At 29.5% G+C, this 23060-nt stretch overlaps 1 protein-coding gene across 1 annotated transcript; it reads right to left on the bottom strand.

Moving 5' to 3' along the window:
* Positions 1-1608: 1608 nt before the first annotated feature.
* Positions 1609-22807, bottom strand: LOC137929671 (ATP-binding cassette subfamily C member 4-like). Its single transcript, XM_068772725.1, has 25 exons — positions 22480-22807; positions 17211-17342; positions 16634-16838; positions 16021-16246; positions 15494-15591; positions 15107-15304; positions 14344-14470; positions 13994-14134; positions 12820-13007; positions 12092-12256; positions 11640-11777; positions 11085-11252; positions 10829-10948; positions 8399-8643; positions 8207-8256; positions 7683-7892; positions 7044-7274; positions 6776-6882; positions 5711-5834; positions 5153-5326; positions 3904-4031; positions 3340-3462; positions 2945-3067; positions 2708-2868; positions 1609-2633 (listed from the first exon to the last, which is right to left on the bottom strand). The coding sequence occupies exons 1-25, from the start codon at positions 22689-22691 to the stop codon at positions 2354-2356; spliced, it is 4074 nt and encodes a 1357-aa protein (XP_068628826.1). The 5' UTR covers positions 22692-22807; the 3' UTR covers positions 1609-2353.
* Between the last annotated feature and the right edge of the window lie 253 nt (positions 22808-23060).

The following is a 23060-nucleotide window of genomic DNA, read 5'->3' as shown; positions in this document are numbered from 1 at the left end:
GCGTTCGAAATTAAATACGAACGTCGATTTCAATTATGTCGCCATTAGTGATGTGTTCAGTGCTGTTTTTGGGTCGTGAAAATTGTTAATATTTTTTGCGAATACACCTTCTTCGATAATACTTGTTTATCATCTTCTTCGCCAGCGTGCTCGGGCGGTAGCTCACCTCCGCCCGCTAATGGCGTATATTTTATCAAAGGAAAATCAGAGGCGATTAGCGATTGGAAACAAAGTAAAATTAAACAAATATACATGACTAATTTCATCAAAATCTGTAATTCAATTTTGACAATTATAGTAATACTGTGTTGCTAAATTATAGTATTTTTATTTTCATCTCAAATGATTACTTATATTGCTTTAAAAAATGAACACTTTGGATGCCGCATGATAATTTTTGGCATAAAAATTGTCATATGCATAATATTTTCTTTAAAATGATAACAATTACAAATAAACAAAAATTTCAGCTTCCGAGAAAGATTTTGCATACTGATAACCCTTTCTTGATTAAAAATGTCACATGTTTATTGATATTCAATACATGTCATGAAACGGTAAAATATAAAATTACAAAATGTAAGCCTAAAATAACAAAAATGTCATATTTTCCGTATTGCAGTGAGATATAAATAGACTTGTAACAATCCCCTACAGTTTTAACAATGGGTTGTTGCGGTGACAAACCTTGTTGTGATTCAATTGAAACCCGCAATCCTTATGTTTACTTTGGAGCAGGTTTTTTATTGTTGGTGATCCTTTATTTGGCGTGGTCTTTGTATCGGTGTCATTACTGTAGACAAGTAAGAGGTTGCACTTAAACTCCTAATGAAGAATTTAACATGATTATTTATTGCAAAAGGTGTGCTTAAAACTTTGTAGTTCTGTTCAACCGTTCATGATGGCCAACTACGTGTGATTTATGAGCTTATTTGTGGCAAAAAATTATAATTACTGTTGATGCACTCCTAGAACATATAAGAAAATAAATTGAAAAGAAGTGTCTTGGTTTATTCGTACACTAGAGGTAACATTATGGCAATTTCAGATTTAATATTTTTAAGAATTAGTTATCTAAAGAAGACTATGGCTCTATACGCTTATCAAAAATGAATCCAGAACTTACATTGCTAAAGATAAAAAATATCAAAAAATGATATAATATTAAGCCTACATAAAAGATATGGATTATTGTGAAAATTTGCCTAAGTTCAATCAACGCTAATCGTGACTCCTTATTTTTCAAATTTTTTCGAAGTAACATTGGTTATCGATATTAATTCTATAGACAATATATTAAAACTTTTTATTCTGCTGTTTGTAGTTTGTGATGTCATTAATGTCTTTTAAAGAATTTCAAAAGCAACGTAAAATCTATTATTAGAAGCTAATAAAGCTTTAAAATGACAAATTAAGCTAAGTCATGAATCAGTATTCGTGTTGCAAAGGATGTGGTGCCGAATGGACAGATATATTAGTCCAGAATAAAATCTTTTGGTTGTTCTTTACGTTGGTTTTTTTGATAGTATTTTTGGCATATCGTCTCTTTCGGTGTTATCATCCAAGAAGGAGATTGCTTTGTTGGTGAAGGAAAATAACATGTTTATTCTGGGATTCTTTATTACTGAGACATAAATTTTCATTCACACCTTTCTCACATAAAAAGTTTCAAATTAAACATATCAAGGTACATTGCATTTGTACATATCCGTACGGCACAAATTTGAGGTTATTTTAATACATACAATGACTACACCTTGTTCTTTGGCACCAAGATAATATTCCGATGTAAAATTCTATATTCTAAATTACTTTATAATGACTTAAACGATTTATTATAACTTTACCAATCTAATATTTGACACAATTATTTTAATTTCATTCATGCACTATATACATGTCCCTTTTAATTTGCTTCATAAATTGTTGTTTTAGTATAGACAGTATGATTAACTTAAACAAAAATATAAATCTGAATTACCTAGAAATAGCGGGGCATTAAAGTTAGGTTGAGAGATTGTGATTAAAGGATAAATAACTATTATTAACGGAATAACAGCTATAAAGCTAATATTTCCTTATAAAACAATGTGTAATAGAAATGATCTTAAATTGACGCCCGAAACTAATGTTTGTTTTAATATGATTTATTGCAGCGTTACATTTATTTCAATAAAGTTATACAACTTTTTGAATTTTATAGGTACTTATGGTAATGGCAGTATTTTATTGAGATATATGATTCAATTCCACAAATTATTTTTAAAAATATTATTTATATTTTGTTTTATAAAGAAGAAACGTCTTCGCGTACAAAATATCTTTGGGCTCATTTACATTTACATATTCAATTTCATGTTATATTCTCTTTCAGATTATTTTTTAAATACGCCTCTTGGGCAATTTGTAACAGCTGCCGACTGCTCTTGTCTCCAGTTTCTCGTACCATGCTCGAAAAACTACTGTTGGGATCTGATAGGAGAATGTACGGGTGATCAAATTCTGCAATTCTACCGCTACTCATCACGAGGACACGGTCAGAATCCATGATAGTGTTCAAACGGTGAGCTATTGTAAGAACAGTGCACGATGCAAACTGACGCCGTATAGTTTGTTGAATGAAATTATCGGTCCTGTAAATAATGAAACATTATTGTACCACAAGAAAAAAATAATACATTTTAAATATCATTTTTCAAAAACTTACTGTGGATCAACATTTGCTGTGGCTTCATCCATTATTAATATTTTATTTGAGCGGAGAACCGCACGCGCGAGACACATGAGTTGTCGTTGACCGACCGAAAAGTTAGAACCACCTTCAGTTACCTTAAAATCTAAAGACGGGACGGCCGATTTCATATCCACCTGTAAAATCAAACATTAATGTATACTGGTGAATAGTTATGGAATTTAACGAATTATTATATTTATTGATTTTTACCTGTTCCAGAGCTCTCCAGAGATCGTCATCGCTGTATATATTAAACGGATCAAGATTGTATCTAATTGTAGCTGAAAACAAGACTGGTTCCTGTGGTATGATGGAAATTTTTGAACGTAATCCCTGGAAAAAATTTCAATTGGTTTATTACATTTGCGACAGTACTAAACTATCTGTAGCTACAAAGAAATTATGAAAAAATGTTTATTAATGGAGATAATAAATTGTTTATGGGACCAGTTATTTTTGTTTAATGATAAAGATAGAAAGTACTAATAACCTAATTAGCTTGTTAAACAAGTCAGTAATAGTCGTGTTGAAAAAATAACAGGTGTTGATAAACGCAACGATTTATAATAAATTGTAATAAAATTAATATCTATAAAGACAATTACCTGTTTTCCAACCATAGATGTATCGATTCCGTCAATTGATATAGTGCCATCTAAAAAGGAAAATCTAAACAAAGCTGATATTAAGGAAGATTTACCGGCCCCAGTCCTGCCCACGATGCCGACCTGAAAAAAATTATTGTAATTTATGCTACAACTGATTACTAACCAGAGATGCATATAATAGCATGTCAAAGAATATTTATTGTTTATTATAAAGTTATTTTCACAGGGTATTAAAATTTAAATATATTTATGATATTTTTTGTCATAAAATATACAGCCAGTGTATTATATGAAAAGTAACATATAGTTTACATCAAAGAGATAAAATTCATGGTTCAAAGGATTGAAATCAGGCGTTTTACAACAAAAGACTTTAATTGCTGCAGCGAATAACACGATATATATATATATATATATATATATATATATATAATATATATATATTTCGATTTATAGATATATTTTTAAATATGTCCTTTGTTGAAACTTCAAGTAATTAATTATATTAATATGTTTCAATTATTATTATATTATAATATTAGTCTTATAGTTTTAATTTACCTTCCAACCGCTTTCTATTACTAAGTTTAGATTCTTCAGTACTGGGGCTTCATCAAGAGCGTATCGTAAGCTCACATCTTGGAAGACAATTCTTCCTTCGGAGGGCCAAGTTGGAGGAATCGGTGTAGCTATAATTATAATAAGAATACTTTAAAAAATTCCCTGTTCACTAGTCTATTGTATTTTACTAAAAACTTCACAATATTCGCGTAAATAAATTATAAATCCATGTTATCATCTTAAATATGATAAACCGTGTCTACCAGTGCTTCGAAATTGTGCGGAAAAACATACAAGGTACAAAAAGTAAATTAAAATGGGGCATAGTTTCTGGCATTCCAAAATTATTTTTAGAATGTTACGTTCTAAAAATATAAATATTTCTCTATGGTATGTTTGCATTTATACAATGTTTTTGAGCCACGTGTAACACACTACATCCTTGACCTAAAATTAAAGCTTTCTTACTTAAACCCTTGACTTAGAATACTCTCGCAACGTCGGCAGTTGGCTTCCCCTTTGAATACTACAAGTTGTTTACAAAAGGGCTTTTTGTAGTGTCTAAAATAATACCTATGTAAATTTTTTGTCAACAATGAAATGATTAATAAATAGAATTTAAATAACTTCGTTAATTAAAAATGTGATGACACATATTATTAGTGAAAAATAAATTGTGTGTGTGTGAAGAGTGAAAAAAAAAGAAGTGAAAAAAAATCACGCAGATAAAAAATAAGATTTCAATTTACAATTTTAGAGTTCTAAATGAACATAAATCTTTTCTTTTGTCAACTAGGCCGTTAAGATTAAATTTGTTATAAACACATTTCTCAAAGGAAAAGCAAAGTGAATATATATGTACAGCTAACACAAGAAATAAAATAAGCCCATAATGTTGCTGTCTGGCCTTCTTCCCCACCCCTTACAAAATATGTCATGATGTATTATTTGTATATATACAAACTGACTTTGATTTGATATTGTATATTAAATATAAACTTATAAATTCATAAGTGGTATTAACAAGCGGTTATTTATTATTCACTCGTAATTCAAGATTTTAACTTATAACAATTTTTCAGTCAAATGAACGATTACACGAAACGTTTGAAAAAGATCCACGGGAGAAAACGAGAGATTAAATTCCGAAAATTAACCATATATTAATGATAAGACCCGGTAAGAAAAAGAACAAGGAAGGTCAAAAAAACTGAATGTCGACATGGATTACTTAATATTAACTACTTACGTCCTTCAAAAAGATTTTGTTCACTTTCAACTCGGGTATAGTCTAACACACGTTCGACGCTGGTAAGCTGGGCGACATATTCCACCAACATCCGAGCACCGTGCTGCAACATGGCAGTCAGTGTGTTGCTTTGAGTTACAGCAAGCCCGACACTCCCCACGGCAATCAGATCACCTGAAATATACACCGGATAAATATTAGGTTACTCCCTCTAAGAAAAACACAAATTTAGAAACGTCATCTAAATAATCATTAAAAAATCAAATGAGTTTATTTAATCCTTGGCTTAGTTTCGGTTTTTAAAAGAAGCGTCATTTGTATGTTTAATTAACATAAAACATTTTATTTAAAAAAAAATAGATATTTATCGCCTTTTGAGTAGATGACAATTTGAATTATATTAGTTCTAGAACTCTCCGAAATTGGATATAACGAATAGAGAAAACTATGTCCCTTATTATTTTTTGTACAAATATAAGATAATAAATAAAATAAGCCAGTCACAGAAGACATTGTTTCTATCTTTATAAATTAAAAATTATTAAAGTTATATCTTACCAAAATCAAGATACAGGAATACGAAGATGACAGTCGTTATGTAAATTAGACACATTGTATCTAAATAAAATCCAAATGTACACCCGCCTCCTAAATATCCGTACCATGCCGAAGTATGTAAATCCTAAAAAAACGTTAAAAGGAATTAAATTTTTTTTCTGTGAAACCTGTCTCAGATGAATCGACGAAACCGTAAATATATTCCAGCTAAAAGCAAATAGCGTTTTTATAAATTATTAAAATTGAATATAAAACATATAATATTTTTAGTCTATTGTGCGTAACAATACACCCCAGCTTATTTAAATATTATCTAAGTAAAAGAAAAATCACAAAACTGTTTAAATACAATAAGTATGGTGCATAATTTGCAGATAAATACATTACAAATTAAAAAGTAAGTTAAATCAATTGAAAAAAATAACTATTTAATGCGTAGTTTAATTATTTTTAGGAGATTGATATAGGATAGTGAAAGATACCCAGTACTACTTAGTACCCCTAGAAGCAGGTAACGGGCTACAGCTGTACGATACGAGGTTGAGGCACTAGACCACTGCCGTGAAATTTCGGTGGTATATTAAAACGTTCCCATAATTTTGACAAAAGGGTTAAAGACGGCCGTGAGGTTTTAGGAAGTAAGAGTCCAGTATTACAGTTTAATCGCCCTCACAATGAATAGGTATATATTTTATAATCAGGGATTTCCCTACGAGAGAAAAAAAGGTTATCTTTGCGACAAGTCCAAGGTTTGTAAATAATGTGCGAATGCCGTATGCGCCCTAAACACAACGACTTAGGGATATTTTACGGAACTACTTCATACAAATCTTCATTAAATAGTTCAAAACCATCAAGATATCTCTGGAACAGCTCTATTCATCACGATATCTCGGAACAAGGTTTAAAGATCTAAAAGGTACTTTAGTTCGAAAATTCCTTTCGCCGAGTAGAGATCAGCCAAAACTTGTCGAAATTTCACCCCTAGGGTGATTGACGGGGGCGTTCAAATGGTTTTCACAGAGGGCCTGGGACAACTATTTTTATACTAGTATGAATACTGACCTGATGTGTGTCGAAGTCATCAATGAGACGGTCTTGGGCTTCACAACATCTTATTGTAGCGATACCATTTAGTGACGACGTCACCATTCCAAACACGGGACTCTTAGCTGAAAGTAAGATTTGTTGTAAGAAGTTAATTAAAAGAAAAATCAAATACATAATTATTACAACTTTGTTATTATTTCATGTTGTACTGTATATTTAACAATAGCGGTTCCATCTCAAAATTCAGTGCGTGTGTGTATGTGTATTACAATGTTTAACTTACTGACACTCTCGAGTCGCTTAACTCCTTGAGCAGCTTTAGTATATATCTTCACGAAAAGGAAAAACAAAATAAGAAGTACAGCTGATGGTATCAACGTCCAGTACAAGGCCACGGCATTCAGTATTAGTATAACAGCTAAATTTCCGTATATTTGTAGCACATCCAATAAAGTTCTTGGTAATATCTCATCCACCGCACCTATGTCTTTAGTGAAACGATTGAGGATTCGACCTAAAATTAAAAAAATGTAAAATGACGCTTTTCAACTAAATTAAATTAAACACATTTTTAAAAGTATTTCTTGTATTATTAGGGACGCTAATGAGACGTACTAAATATTTATTTTAAACAAGGACTTTAGACTCAATAATTTTCTTCGAAAAATTGTTGTTAATAACATTTAGTTTGTTGCGACAAATAGCGTCCTGATATAGATTACGAGAGCAATTTTTAAGCATATTTGAAATATATTTCAAACACTTCGTTTGAAATTTAATACTTCACTAGACGTGCATTCAAATAATTTAATTATTTTTGTGTATGAATAAGTTTTATGTAAGTATTAAGTATATAATTGCAAATATGTTAAAAATGAGTTTTTTGAAGTCGCGTTATAATAATGAAAAGTAAAAATATTACCTGATGAACTGGTATCAAAGAACCGCATAATGCCTTTTAACATAGTCGAGAACATAAGATTGTGTAACCTTCTTGATGCATTGATGCATAATTGAACAAATGGTATCGCTCGGAAGTTTGTAATTAAAATCGATATCAGCACAAGGCAGCCGTGTATGATTAAGTACTGTCCCGTGGTTAAGGGACCAACTTGCACATCTAAACCAGGTTCTGAAATTAAAAAATTAATACGTGTAATATGTTATGACTTGTGCTTTTTCCAAAAATCGATTATTTTCTTTTCTTTTTTATTATTATTTTCTGTCGATCAATACACTAAACAATACAATAAACAAAATTTTCAAACAAGGAAATTTATATGCTAACTATTCAATTTAAAAAGCTTACAAGTTATTTGTGATTTCATATCAAATATATATATATATATATATATATATATATATATATATATAAATATAAATCATATATAACATACATACATATATGTATATCATATACAACATATCCAATAATTGCATGCTTACCCATGTCATCTCCTCCTGTTTCTTTTTCGTAAGTCGCCATTTGATTAGACCTAAAATGTTAAGGTAATTAAAGAATTTATGTATATTTTATTGATGTTATTATGAACAAAAAATATGTTTTGACTTTGACATTTCTTATCAAGTTTTAAAAGTTATTGGGTATTGATCTACATTAATATCATCTTAACTTACCAAAAGCTAACCCAGTAATCGACAACGCCAGCTGAGGCAGATGACATCAATACAACGAATATTGTAAAGAGGATAAAGCCAATATTTCCACCAGACTTAAAGTATGTAGCAACAACTTCCCAACGAAGATTTCCTGACTGCCTTTCTTCGGCAGCCATTTTCTGCTCCTCAAATTGAGTTGGCTCATCTCCTTCGTTGATTGATGTTGTTCTCATTGTCATTGGCCTTTCTTTTTCATCCACTTTCTGAAACAAAAAGAAATGATTGAAATAATGTAATAAATATTAAACATTAACATAATACGCTTATTAGTTTGTATAAAACTATTTCTTTGATCAAACCTTTTTCCGTTTATTGCATAAGAACTTTATAATAATCCTACCCGACGGTAAACAATGAGTATTATGTAATAGTGACAAACTGAAACCTATTTAAATAACTTCTGCATTCCTCCAAGAAAAGGCATCAAAACGCATACACTACAACTGGTTTGGTAAATAAATTTAAAAAAATGGCAGGGCTTTATAGTAGTTATGTAATTATAAAAACTGAAGTCAGAAAATCGTTCTGCTGTCCTATAATATTGTAATATATAACATTGTTATTAAAATGGTCAGTTGTTTAATGAATAAAATCTATTAAAAGACAATATCAAAGTCAAGAATTACACTTGTATCACAGGGTTAACAACGTATTTATATTCAAATTGTTTTCATTAAATTAACATTCCCCTTAGTGATTGTTAAATACTTGGTTGTTTTATACAAAGACTGCTGTTATTTGCCTTGGTACAATTATTTATGTGTTTGTATATCTACTTTAACGCAGTCCAATCTACTGCTTTATAATAATAATTATCGGCTATCAGTAGTAACTTACATACTATATATACGCTATGCACGGATGAACTTAATTTTTCTTTTGATTCAATAAGGACAATAACGTCAGGATATACTTTAAAAAAGTATTTCAATCATAAATATACAAATATATCATTTGAAAAAGTTTTTATTAACATAAATTTGATATGCGTTGTTGATGATAAATGTAGAAAACTTAAAACAATTTCAATAACGTTCGAGTACATACCTCGTCTCCTGTGATTGCAAAAAAATTTACAAAGAATTATTAAGTTTTCATTAAAATTGAAAGTGTTTTCTCTATAATTTTCTGATAATTACAAGTTGCAATGTATGTTGCAAATATCAGAAATTTATCACAATCAAATCGGTCACAAATAGAAACGAGCGCTTGACACCCAAAAACATGTAACAATTTTCACTATTTTGTACTTTTGTCATATTTAAAACCATTCTATTATTACCTTCTTCCCGTTATTTATTGCAATTAATAATAGAATAATTAATTATAATATTATTTATTTATTTTCATTTACTACGACCACACCTAGCAAATAGTAATTGTATTAACTTCATATATTAATACACATGTATGTGCATTCGATTGACCGATTTGATAAATAGATAATGTTAATTAACATATTTGCATTTCTTCCCATAACAAAGTAACAAAAAGCAGGACTAAAAGTTGCAATCGTAGGTCGCCTCAGTCTTATATATCATTAACACTTTTGTATATAATTTTTTTTTATAGAATTGCTCATAAACAATTTTCCAGAGAATGGGCAGCAGTATCTCCTGCGTACTATAATACCACACTGTAATCTTGAATTTGCCTGCTAAGGGTGGAGATTATGGTATATTCCCCTAGGTTTTTTTTTTGGGGGAGGTCTATGTCTTCCAGTGGGCGTCTATGGGCTGAAACGACCATACCAAGATGAGATCTTGGTATGGTATCTTGGCTCTTATATATATCTCTTATATATATTATATAATCAAGTCGTTCAAGCAAATAAAAGTAGTTACAATATTAATGAGAGAACAGGTATGTACAGCGTTTTAATCAAAAATTAAACTGACTTTTCAAGGATTTTTATAGATTTTGTTTTTTTACGTAGCATTGATTAAAAATTGCCAACTAATTGTGAGTCAGTAAAATAGCACATGTTATAATAAATAACACGATAAGCAAAAACGTATATAAATTAGCAACTGATATGTTGAAACCTGTAAGACGACATTGCTCCACTATTGAATTTTAAAACGGCATTTCGAGTTCGGCAAACTCGAGGAGCTTTGTTCTTACAGACTCGTTCTAGTTTCAAACATTTTCACAGCTAGTTCTCATAAACACCATATTTAAAACCTTACCAAAATATGTATATAACAAAATATATACATATATGCATATGAAATGGAAATATCTGAAAGGGAATATTCCTGACAGGCTAAATATTTTGCAGGACCTATTTTTGAAAACTATTTTTCCATTTGTTGTAAATTAAACTTTAAATGGTTTCCAAAGCTTCTTAATATTAAAGTTACCTTGGAAGCAGTTTCAAGTACTCACCCCAGCTGTGTTGTTTTCATTGTCTTTTTCTTTCCCCTCTTGTAAAGAAGCCAACATCATTGCAAACTCCTTACCCGATGACACCAGTTCATCGAAAGTTCCCATGTTTTCAATACCACCCTGGAATATAATTAAACGTAAAAAGAAAGGAAACTTGTTTGTCTGAAAATATCAATAAAAGGGAAGGAATTTTTTGTCAGAAACAAAAACAAGCTTGTACGAAAGTTATTGGAATAATATAACTTCAAAAACAAACCTCGCTTAGAACAATAATAAAGTCAGCGGCTTTCAGGAAGTGAATTTGATGTGTAACTAAGATTCTTGTGCTCCCCCGTAAATAGCCATTTATGCAACCTTCAAACAGATGTCGGCCCACGTTTGCGTCCACAGCCGACAATGGATCATCCAGTAAATAAATATCTGCCTGTTAAATGTATTTGTGAATGATTAGATTAAATAATTATAGTGAACGTTCCTTAGAAAATGTTCATCTCCAGTAATCACAAGCTTGTAATGTATATGTCTGAAAAATTTCACTCACAAATAAAAAGGAATATTACGTAGACTAAATGTAAAAAAATAATATTAAAACTTATGTTTTTTATTTAATAACATTTGCATTAAATGTAGTTTTGAAACTTTTTCTATTTTGTTATTACGTTTAATAAATCAATTATTGACTTTTAGGAGCTTTCAAAACACTTAGCACAAAAGTTTTAATGATACATAGAACAGGGTTTAATTTTATTTTGGGAGTAAAGTGTGCTCTGAAAAAGATTGCTTGTAGTTGTACAAATAAAAAATCAATTACTTCTCTGTAGACGGCGCGAGCCAAATTGATTCTAGCTCGCTGACCCCCCGAGAGAGATACACCCCTTTCACCAACTAGGGTTTGATCGCCGTAAGGAAATTGTTTGAAGTCTTTCTCCAAAGCGCAAACACGACATACCTGTAAAAATTAATCAGATTATATTTGCCGTTCATTTTAAATTACGCCAAATTACTCTTACTACAATTAAAAAAAAAACTTACCTAACTAAATTAAAGCAAAAATTAAAAAATACAACTCTTTGATATTGTTAATTCACGTTTTAATATCCATGTTGTTATTAACAACGTAAAGTATAAACATATTTAGTAGTGAATACAGCAACTTTATTTACGTTTATATTGATAACACAATATTGCACAATAATTCTTACCACGTTGTTTACACAAAGCGATATGTTTTATAAGTACACTAAAACAATTGTTATTACGTACATTGCGGTATTTTTCCTTGATGAACGGCAGGCCGAATAAAATATTTTCTCTAACCGTACTCGGGAAAAGCCACGCCTCTTGACTTGCGTATGAAATTTTGCCGAAGACTGAAACGCTACCAGTAGCTGCGGGCAATTCCTTCAGTAGAAGTTGCAATAACGAGGACTAAAAAATATTACAAGGTATTAATTAAACTTTGATTTTAATTTATTCTTTGTTGAGCAACATAGACTTCTAAGTTTTTTTACATAAAATTATCCTAAATTGATTAATAAATCCCGTATAGTTTTGTTATATAATATCGAAATAAGTATATGCTATGCACAGATCTAAATTAGATATTCAAATTTATACAAATTTCTTTAGAATTACTTATGCAACTGAACTGAAATTTTCCAATCGAAAAGACCTATTTTAATTTTGCCATTGTTCTAAATAAAACCTATAATTAAGTTACTAAGCAGCGTATTTGTTGTATGAATATTAATGACCTATACGTCGTACTATCAAGAATATGTAGCTACCATTGCCAAAAGGGGTTCAGCGGGCGTCATTGATTATTCTCTGCAAACGCGCCAACGCAGTAAAGGCAGGCATAAGAAGTGTGTGTGATAAAAAGTCAATTAAAATATGTCTTAGTTTTCAGAGTTGTTAAGTAATCAAATTATTTAATTGTTATGTAACAGAGTAACCAAAAAAAAAAACAAGAAAAAAAGCTTTGTTCGTACCTTCCCCGACCCCACAGCTCCTATGATTGCGTAAAACTTCCCTTTGCGTATGCGTGCAGATATATTCTTGAGTGCCAAGAAATTCGGGTCGCCAGTCCAACTGGCGCTAACGTCCCGCAGTTCCACTGCCATGTCATAGTTCGGCTGCGATTGGCTTCTACGAAGTTGCCTCGGCGCTGGTGTAAAACCTAAGAAAATAAAAGCTTTATTATTAATTTCACTTGTTTTTCAATCATTTCATAAAGTTATTAATTAGAATCCTCAAATTTTATAAACTTTGATAATTGAAATTTTTGAAAGTTATTTAGATAGAACATTTGATTTGTTTATAGTATTATAGAACAAAGGATATATTTACAACCCGGATACAGGTAGATCTTTTACATTACTTACGAATGAAAGATACATTACACCAATTTAAGAAATCATTGTAGCACAGTTTGTAATCGTAGCTACCTTCCTTCATTTACCTACCTGATTCTTATATTACCCAAAATGATGAAAACATAATTGTTAATCTTTTCTTTCAGATAGCTACATTGAAATACACAAGGTTATTGTTTATAGGTGTAAAAGATTTTAAGGAGTGAATGCAAAGCTTATTTTTAAGAAAAAAGCTTTAAAGTTTTTAGACCTATTTCCGACCATTCTGTATGAATTGATCACTCTGAAATATGTACCATTTTTTTTTTCTTTTGGAATCCCACAGCAGCAATAACTTAATGCAGTTTAAAATTTGTTAGGACATTTAGTAAACAATAATTAATTTTAAAGTTTAGTAATACGAATTTCTTAGTATTGTTTTTATTTAATATTTCTGAAACCATTGAATTTTTTTAGCATAAGCCATACATTCATTGACATCAAAAGAGCTATACATTAACACCTTCACATCTACAATCAATCACCTTGTATACTATATATGTAGCTTTGAAAATTTGCCGGATATGGCACCCTTGAAACCGAAACACTAGAACTAGAATGCCTTATTAGGTTATCTATGAGCAAAGTTAATGACATGTTATCGTGCGAAATCTTCAAGTGACCTCAATTTTAGCCAAACTATAATATCTATATATCGTAAGCCTATGTTATGTTTGAATAGAATTAATAGTATATACTTAAGAAAAAATGTAATAAGATCTTGTGAAAGGAAACAAAAAATACTTCTTACCGTTACTTGAATACAGTTCTGATTTTAATTGATACGAAATAGGTTTGACTGCGGGCTCTTTGAATTTTCTAAAGCTTCCAGCGACGTTTTGAAACAGATTGTGTTGTAGATCTGTGTTAGCAATTAAATCAACCCGATCCTCTGCAAAACACATTGATTATTTTCTAAAATGTTTTACAATTGTTTATACATATCTCAAATTTAACACTATACATATATAATTATTACCACGTGTTTCAAATTGTATTTTCTGATGGTTATTACTGGTAAAACAGTTTTTCGAAATTCGATGCTATAAAAAATGCTTGCTAAGCATTAAAATATATAACATAAGTAATCCGTTAACTTACCTAAAGCAAGAAACTCTTGGACTCTTTTTAATGAGACCATTAATTCCGCAACGAAAGTTAACACTAAAGGTAGTACTAACGTAATATTAAATTCAGCGGCATTCATAAATTGTTGTAATGGATATATCTGGAATAAAAAATTAAAAAAATTTACACCTCCAAGTAGTTGTATAACTAAATTGTTTTTTTCTTTAATTTCTAAATGTTTGTTTAGCCTATTATGGCAAGGATGATCTCTCGACGACAGAGGACCTTGATTAAAGTCGTCGAAAGAGGCTAGTCACAAGCCGGTCCTGACCAACTTCATTAGATCACTTTGGGAGAAGCGGGAAAATAATAATGATGCATGAAAACGAATGCTGTAGCTATTAATTAAATAACTATAGAATATAACGATTCTCATTTGCCACAAGTTTTTAATAAAAACTCGAATAGCAAGCAGAGATACGGACGATATTGCTGATTCAATAGAAAAGAAATAATTATAAATGCCTAATTGAGATATTAAATGTAATGTTGATTTAAAAATGTTGTTATACTGCAGTGGCTGTTTTAAATTGGGACCAAGTGAACGGATGATACCTCGTCATTTTATGATAGGAAAAATACGTTTGTGTTATGATAACCATATCCTAATCTATATTTATGGCTTGTCTAAATATCTGTGAAAAATAGATCAGTAATAATGTGTTTGTAAGTGCGTTGACTTTTTTACGGTTTTTATAAAATATTTTAAATGATTACGCTCAAAAAATACACTTACGGTGTTTGCGGTCAAAACATTTCCGAATAAAATTAGAGCAAGTACTGTTATAAAAAGTGCCGCTTTTTCAGTAAAAATCATGAATCCGAGGAAAATCACTCTCAGGATTGAAGCTATTTTAATTTCTTTCAATTCGTCCTTTCGTTTCTGACCGACAACTTTTTGGAAAGGAATTTCCCATGCGTACATTTTAATAACCTGAAAAAAATCAAATACAAGGTTCTAAAGTTTTATAATTTTAAATTGAAAACGTTTAATAATAAATTTAAATATTTTTGTGGAGTTTATATCGTGTAGTCAATTTATTTTAATAGAGCCTAAGTTATATGTTACAGAAAACAATATATACTACTTAATAATATATACTACGATATAATACTTTTTTACCTGTATTCCATTAATAACCTCACTCATTATTTTGATACGATCATCTGTTTTTTCTGCTGTACGGAATCTTATTGTACCAAGATATCTTCCAAGACCACCTTTAAAAAAATGTTTACTTTGTTAACATGTTTTTACTTTTGCGGTGAAATGTCAATGGTTACTTAAACATATGATGTTGTTGAAAGTCCAAATATAATATATTTCCGGCATTTTAAGAATATTAAATTTTCACAAGTTAACGAATAGTACATCAAATCAAGTTACATCTTTTAAAAGTAGAGTAGACCTTAAATGAATGCATTAAAATTGTTAGGTTGTAACACTACTTTCAAAGTATAATATGTATTTAATTATTAATATCATTAATAGCGGTTTAACAATTATAGATTACGTTACGACGTAGATAAATTATTACCTATGTAGGTTACATACACATGATAAAATAGACTATATCTGATGATGTACATTGTACATTCTTAATCCTCGATTGTTTTCGCTAGAACATGTATTTATATATTTTTAATAACCTTGAATAGGCAGCGCGATGATAAGTAAAGCCGCCAACCCAATTATAGCCGCAATGCCGGCTTGCAGGTAACCGAGATAGCAGACTGCAGCAAGTTGCAGCGGAATTATCCAAACATAATGGAGGAAGAGAAATGCCAAATCAAAACGCTGCAGGTCATTTGAAAGAATGTTCACAACTTTTCCAGCCGTCGTCTCGCCCAACGCTCCGTTATTCATCCGCATTATCTGCAATAAACTCAAAGTTAATTCAAAGCAATGGAACATTCCACGATAGTTATACTGATAAACTATTGAAACAATAAGTCAGTATAAAGCTATTTTTTACACGTAATGCATATGAAATATTGTAAGAATACAATGCAGGCTACATTTATTACGTAATATATAACTTCTACATATACATATTTATAGTTAATTAGTAAATTTGAAGCTTTATGTAAAAAAACTTTTTAACTTCAAACTAAATTTATTAAAATTACCTGCAATATTGCAAAAAAAATATACCTATTAATTATAACTGTAGAAGAGGTATTTTAACTATTACGACTGTTTTACCAAAAGACATTTCGAGCATGTTATGAATACAAGATAGAATATTTATAAGTGTATAACCTTTCTGAACATAAGAGAACTGATAGCGATTCTCAGCTTCATTCCAAATTGTTGACACAAGAAATTGCCATGATGTCCCAAAAAGGCTGCTATCCAGTTGCCTATGATCATTCCAAGAGCGTAGTAGGTAGCAGTTAGTCGCGTGGTCGTTGAATTTACTGACCAGTACGAAAGCAATTCGGAGAACAACAAGGGCGTCCCAGTCCTGTGTTAACATAAAAAATTCAAGAACATAAATAATTTTATAAATATTATAACACTTTGAATAATACTCTGGATTTCTAAGAATTTACTCCGGTTTTAAACAATAAAAATACAAATTATTTTCCGTGAGTGCTACACTTCCCCGTACATAGCTATTTTAAAATAGCATAAAATATCGTAGTCATGCTATAAAAAATAAGCTACATTTTCTTCATACGTAAAGAAAAAAAATGTTATCAGCGTCTAATTAACATTATTATAATTTTCTATGCTTCACGGCTACTCAAACGCTCGTATTAATTAAAATAACGACATTGTCCTGGAATGCGATTAAGGAAATAAATTTGGAAAAGAATCAATAAAAGTTACTTACTTAATAGCTGCAGACAACAACTGTATGATTCCGCCTGGCATAAATGACCAAAAAAAGGTCTTCACAAGAGTTTTGATAAAGGATGGCTTTCTGCCGGCAGCCTTCGCAGCCGCCTCTTCTAGTAACCAATTTCTAAAAAAAGTACAATGAGAACGTATTAAGCAAATGTGTATCTTTTAATTGTATTAGACGCGAAAAGTAAGGTTACATTTTTTTATAACTTGAAAACATTATCGAGGATTTTAAAATAGAATTCTAAAATAACATTTGTCAATATAAAATAAAACTGCAGTTAGTTAAACCAATGGTTACATCAGATAAATAAATAATGGGCCGAAATAATGGTTAGTGTTATAATCTTAAAAAAAAACTTGTTAAAGAACGATAGACTGCAGACCAATTATTATCAAGATTAGGAGTTTATCTTAAAGAAATATTATAATGATGTCATATACTTTTTTGGGAGTATGTCAATTTTGGTGGCCATCTTAAAACTTTATACGCTTATTCAGAATATAACGTACTGATTGATAATATTACGTACACCGTGCGGACCGCCTCCTATCTTCAACCGAGATTATTTAACAGACTACTCTCAAAATTATATCTTAGTTTAACAGCAGATAACATTATCCTCAAACTTAAGTACTACTTCTTAAATAATTTGAATAACGGCGAAATTTTCAAAGCTTATATTAAAAATACGTATATTATTACATTTAATTTTTTTTGAGGTTAGACAAATACATGCTCTATCACCAGATTCAGAAGCCTATTTTTTTTAATAAAATATCGTTTATCGACTTTAATGAAAAAAAATCTACACAACTTATTTTTAATATAATTAAATAACCATAAGTAATTAAACATGTAATGAATTAAGAATATTTTAAGGGGTGAACCTTTTATATATATATATATATATATATATATATATATATATATATATATATATATATATATATATATATATATATATATATAACATAAGGTTTAGAAACTAGAAAGTTGGTAGGGATATTCTTTTGCCAAACACAGATCAACTAAGAAAGGATTTTCCGAATTTCCACCCGCAAGGAAGATTTACGAAGTGTTCATCAAAAAATATTTTCAAACAGTAGCTTTTCATCATCATCATCATTATTGAAAATATAATAAAGAATTAGAAAATTAATAATAAAGAAGCAATTATAACACGTATAGATATAAAACTTGGCGAGAATACATTCGTTCACAGGGTACAGCTAGTCTCTGTATATATAAATGGCGGCAATCTCCCTTAGTTCATAACCATGTAACAATTTGTTTAATAATAAAAATCATGCACACGTTTATATAAAAAGTTAGTAAAATTAAAAGAACAAATAGATTACCACCATAATTTTGACAGAACATTTTTTTAGCGTACATAATTCTTATTATTACATAATTCGGCGGTATATTTCATCTGACGTTAGGTCTATTCGTTATTTTTGTGGAAAGGAATACATTATATATCTTCAATTAAAAATACAAACAATTTTTTTATTCTATTGCCATAGCGAGTAAACAATAATCAATTACTGCGCCTAGGAGACGAACTACATCTCCAAATAGTATTCTCGACGCTGCGTTTGTTATTGTTATTTAAAACCCGAAGGAACTAAGTTGTAAGTTGTACTTAGATAAAATTATCATTAGTTTAACATCCTACTCACGTTATCACTCAGAGTAAAAGGAGTATAAATAATAAAAAAAAGACATTGAATATTTGGGTCAATGTAAAGAAACTAATTGCAAAAATATATTATTTATCGGAAATAACATGTACGCGCGTCTACAATTTATCATTCTTAAAGAGACTTTTATCTTCTCATACTTATTAAATACTTACTAAATTTTGAGAGAGAGGTTAAGATAAGGAAATTTTAATTAGAAAATATTAATAAACCTTCACACTTCATCCCACTGATACATTAGAAATTCCGGTCTATTATAATTTTTTAATGGTTTTTAAATTCTTTAACTACGTCATTGAAGTGACGGTTGGCAAGTCATAAGACCCACAGAACAGATGGCCTTAAGTACCTTAAGGTCTGGAGTAGAAACCTCCATCTGACAAACTGACTACCGTAAGTACGACCGTCGGAATGCGCCTGAGACACGACATTTCGAACAGGTCCTATATGAAATATATGGAGGAAGATTTTTCCTGCTATGAACGTTCTACAGTTGCTATAATAATGATGAAGAATACAATTTTAATTGAATTAATGCCGTTAAGCTTAACACGTGGCGGGCGGAAAAGTATTAACATAGATATTTGCAATAGTAAATGTGTTTAATTAAAAACATGTCACAAAGAACGAACTTTTAAGAGTTCTTATCTTTATAACAACCACGAATTATTGTTGTAAACTCTTTTATGTGTAGAACTACAATGTAGATAAACTACTAAAGTAATTCCTACTAGAACGAAAAAACCATAAATCTACAATTTATTTTTATTGATACATAACTATCCAATCTTTGGTTATTACGGGGTACCGCCTAATAAATCAAAATCGTTGAATCCGTGATCCCATCGACACAGTCTCAAAGACGTGCATGTATATTTAATTTGCGTAAAACATCAAAATAATTGAATATCTTTTACCCTTCAGTACAAATTCTCAATACAAGTTAATACAATTCTTAATTTAAAAGTACGAAAATCTAACTTTAATACAGGCTTGTATATAAAAATGTAGTATGTATTCATTGCTGCCGGTCATGATATTGTTTCGTAGCTATTGTTGAGTCGTGACGAATACTATATTATAATTGTAACAATAAGAAAATGTTCACTTTAAATATTGTACTTGTTATCTGGTGAAGTAATATTTTCTATCTATTTTTAAAATTCAGCAGTATCATGATAACATTGCGTAAAAAGTTAAGTTTTATTAATTTTGTGAAAGCACAGAGCATGAAGTAAGTGCCTAATTAATGAAACGAGATTTAAATTTTAAACATAAATATCTTCTAAGTTATGCTATTCACTTTCTATTTTTCAAATTTTCGTAATTGAACTAACATAATAAAAAAAATTATGATAATGTAAATAAAAACTCATGATACTACTTAACTTTCTAATTAAAACCCTGTATAGAACGACATATTTTTTAGAAAAGCAATTATTAAATTAGACATTTGTCATTAAGAATATTTTTTTTATGAAATGACTATGATAACAATCTTTTAAAAGTCGTAAAACTTCATATTGTTCTAAGTTAACTAACGTAGTAACAATCTTTGGGGGAGACTTATGCCTTGTAGTAGGCATCTATTGGCTAAAAAGAAAAAAAGTACTTATTGTTGAAAGAAATTAGCACCATGTTTTAGGCTATTTTTTAATGAAAAATATTAATGGCATTTATCTTGACGCGTTTTTATGCAACGCCCAATATATAATCAAATATATGGAACGCTCATAATATATTAAGACAATTACAATTTAACACGCATGCTCAATTATTCTGCTTAAACAAATGTCACAATACAATAGCTTATATTAGAAAATATAATTTATAGTTCGTTGGACATTCATACATTACGCCGAGAATTCTTTGACATTAATAAAAATTGTATATTTATTCAGCTGTGAACTAAAACCGTTAAGAACAATATTTTTATTTAAAACAAATTCTACAGTCACACATCGCGATAAATAAATATAAGACAGTTGCTCATTTTGTACAATTTAAATGTTAGAAGTCATTTAAATTGTTAAAACAAACTAAAATTTTATTTTCAGTTCTCTCCATAAAAAGGTATTATGAACTGTTTTCTCTAACACGGAATATTTTTATTAATTTAGTTATTATTAAATTTATTAGAATGAAAATAATTAAACTTAAATAGAAATCGAATAGTAAAAAATATAGGAAACTAAAACCGAATTAAGGTCAATCATCAAAAACTTTTTTTAAGAGTCTTGAGGTATGACCCTAAAATAATTTTATTCATTAACGTCTACATTTTTTTCAAAATTAAATAAAAAAGTATGTTACAAATTTCGTGCCACATTTTCAACAGTCATACTAGAACCATAAGTACACATGTTTTTAATATCTTTGTGAGTAATAAAGCTTTACAACTAAAGTCAATTGCATTTTTTAATAAAAAAAAACACGACAGGACTTAATTCAGTATTTCTATTTTGATAATACTACCTTTTTTGCCGGGAAGGTAACAAGTACAATGTAAATATTGAGATACGTGCTTACGCATCATAGTAATCTGTTATTGTTTGAATGTTATTAATGAATTAATTGAGCATTAATTATTTAAATTATTATTTTTATTACGAGATTTCTATGGTCTTGCATTATTTAAATGCAAAACCATAGAAATCTCGTTTACAGTGATAGTGACTGTATTTAAGTATATGCTTTTCTTTTATTATTTAACGAAGCAAAATAAATATCGTGTATATTTATTTAATAATATTTGATATATAGGAAATCCACGTATAATTTTATTAGTAATGACTTAAAGATTTGATTGTCATTAAAATACGCGTCGTTTTATAACAACGTAATATAACAAAAAATTGGATTAATGAGTTTTTAGAACGGCATACTCAACAAGACACCAACTATTAAAGAGTATCTGACTCACTTTATTAAATAAAATTTGCTAACCGATTATGAACAGATTTCTTTTCGTTATTTGTTTAGTTCATTATATTTATTACCTAATTTTAAAGTAGAATAAAATCGCTTAACAATATAAAATAAAATTTTTGGCAATTTTAATTCGAAAAAATGATTCATTATTAAAACATAATAAAAATTGATTATATGTGTAGAAATAAAAAAATAACAATAAAAATTAAAATTTTACTAAATCAAAACAATTTCCCACTGGAGCATATATAAATACACTTATATTTATAAAATCTATCGTGGAGTTTAAAATGTTTTACCCATATAACTAACTATATAGATAGATATAAAAAATTGAAATTGCAAATATACTATGAACAATGAAAATTTGTCTATTAAAATTATTTTAAAATGATTTAAACTCAAAAATAGTTAAACTCTTTCAATGTAGGATATGCGTGATGGAACTTTTGGTTTCAATCCAGCTATTATCAAGTTTTAAATTAAAAATAACAATTTTTTGTTATATATTGTTGAAGAAAGTATTCTAGATTTTTTATAATAACCGTCATATCTATAAGTAACGAGATGTAGAAGAAAACCTATTATTACACTTTTTAAAATAATTAAAAACCACTAACCTTTCCAATTTGTCACCAACAATCTTAGAATTATATTTAGACTTCGCCGGCACTAAATCATATTCTTCTAAATCTCGACGATTTCCATTATAAAAATAGGGAAATGTCCAAAAGAAGAACAACCGCTGAATTACTCCTGGAGATTCTTTAGCCGTCGGTTGCTTCTTCATTTTTTCTTCTTTCTTCACATAATTCTTTTTCTCACTGCCCATATCGATCACAGAATGTCTTTTTATACGTTACTGAAAATTAAAGTTAACTTATTTTAATCAGGTTTAAAAAATAATTGTTACAGGTCGGAGCGCGCGTGCGATCTGCATCACATTCAGACAACTATTAAAACAAAATTTTATTGCAACACGTTTGTTTTACTCACTTTATATATATTTCCACGGCATAATCTTCATTGGCTGATACCTGATAGATGGAACATTACACAGGTTATATCAAAAAAATTAAATGGTTTATCGTTATCTATTTACCGCTTTGTGAAGTTGTAGTCGATTTTGTTAGTAACCTCGTCCGCATAGATTCCTTTTAGATACATTTTATTTAAACATAATTAATTATTCTTGTAGTTT

Source organism: Battus philenor, unplaced genomic scaffold (assembly GCF_028537555.1).
Source record: "Battus philenor isolate CCGP_79_NKW_IND1 unplaced genomic scaffold, ilBatPhil1.0.hap1 SCAF_5, whole genome shotgun sequence".
Taxonomy (NCBI): Eukaryota; Metazoa; Arthropoda; class Insecta; order Lepidoptera; family Papilionidae; genus Battus; species Battus philenor.
Note: the sequence above shows the minus strand (reverse complement) of the source record. Positions and strands in the feature narration are given on the sequence as shown.

What these genes read in the sequence shown, in the direction of transcription:
- LOC137929671 (XM_068772725.1), bottom strand. Translation starts at nt 22,691, where the DNA reads ATGGGCAGTGAGAAAAAGAATTATGTGAAGAAAGAAGAAAAAATGAAG. An exon ending in GAGCTGTGGGGTCGGGGAAG is followed by an intron (nt 12,257 to 12,819) that starts GTACGAACAAAG and finishes AATATTTTTTAG; the next exon opens with TCCTCGTTATTGCAACTTCT. An exon ending in AACAGGAGGAGATGACATGG is followed by an intron (nt 7,893 to 8,206) that starts GTAAGCATGCAA and finishes TTTTAATTTCAG; the next exon opens with AACCTGGTTTAGATGTGCAA.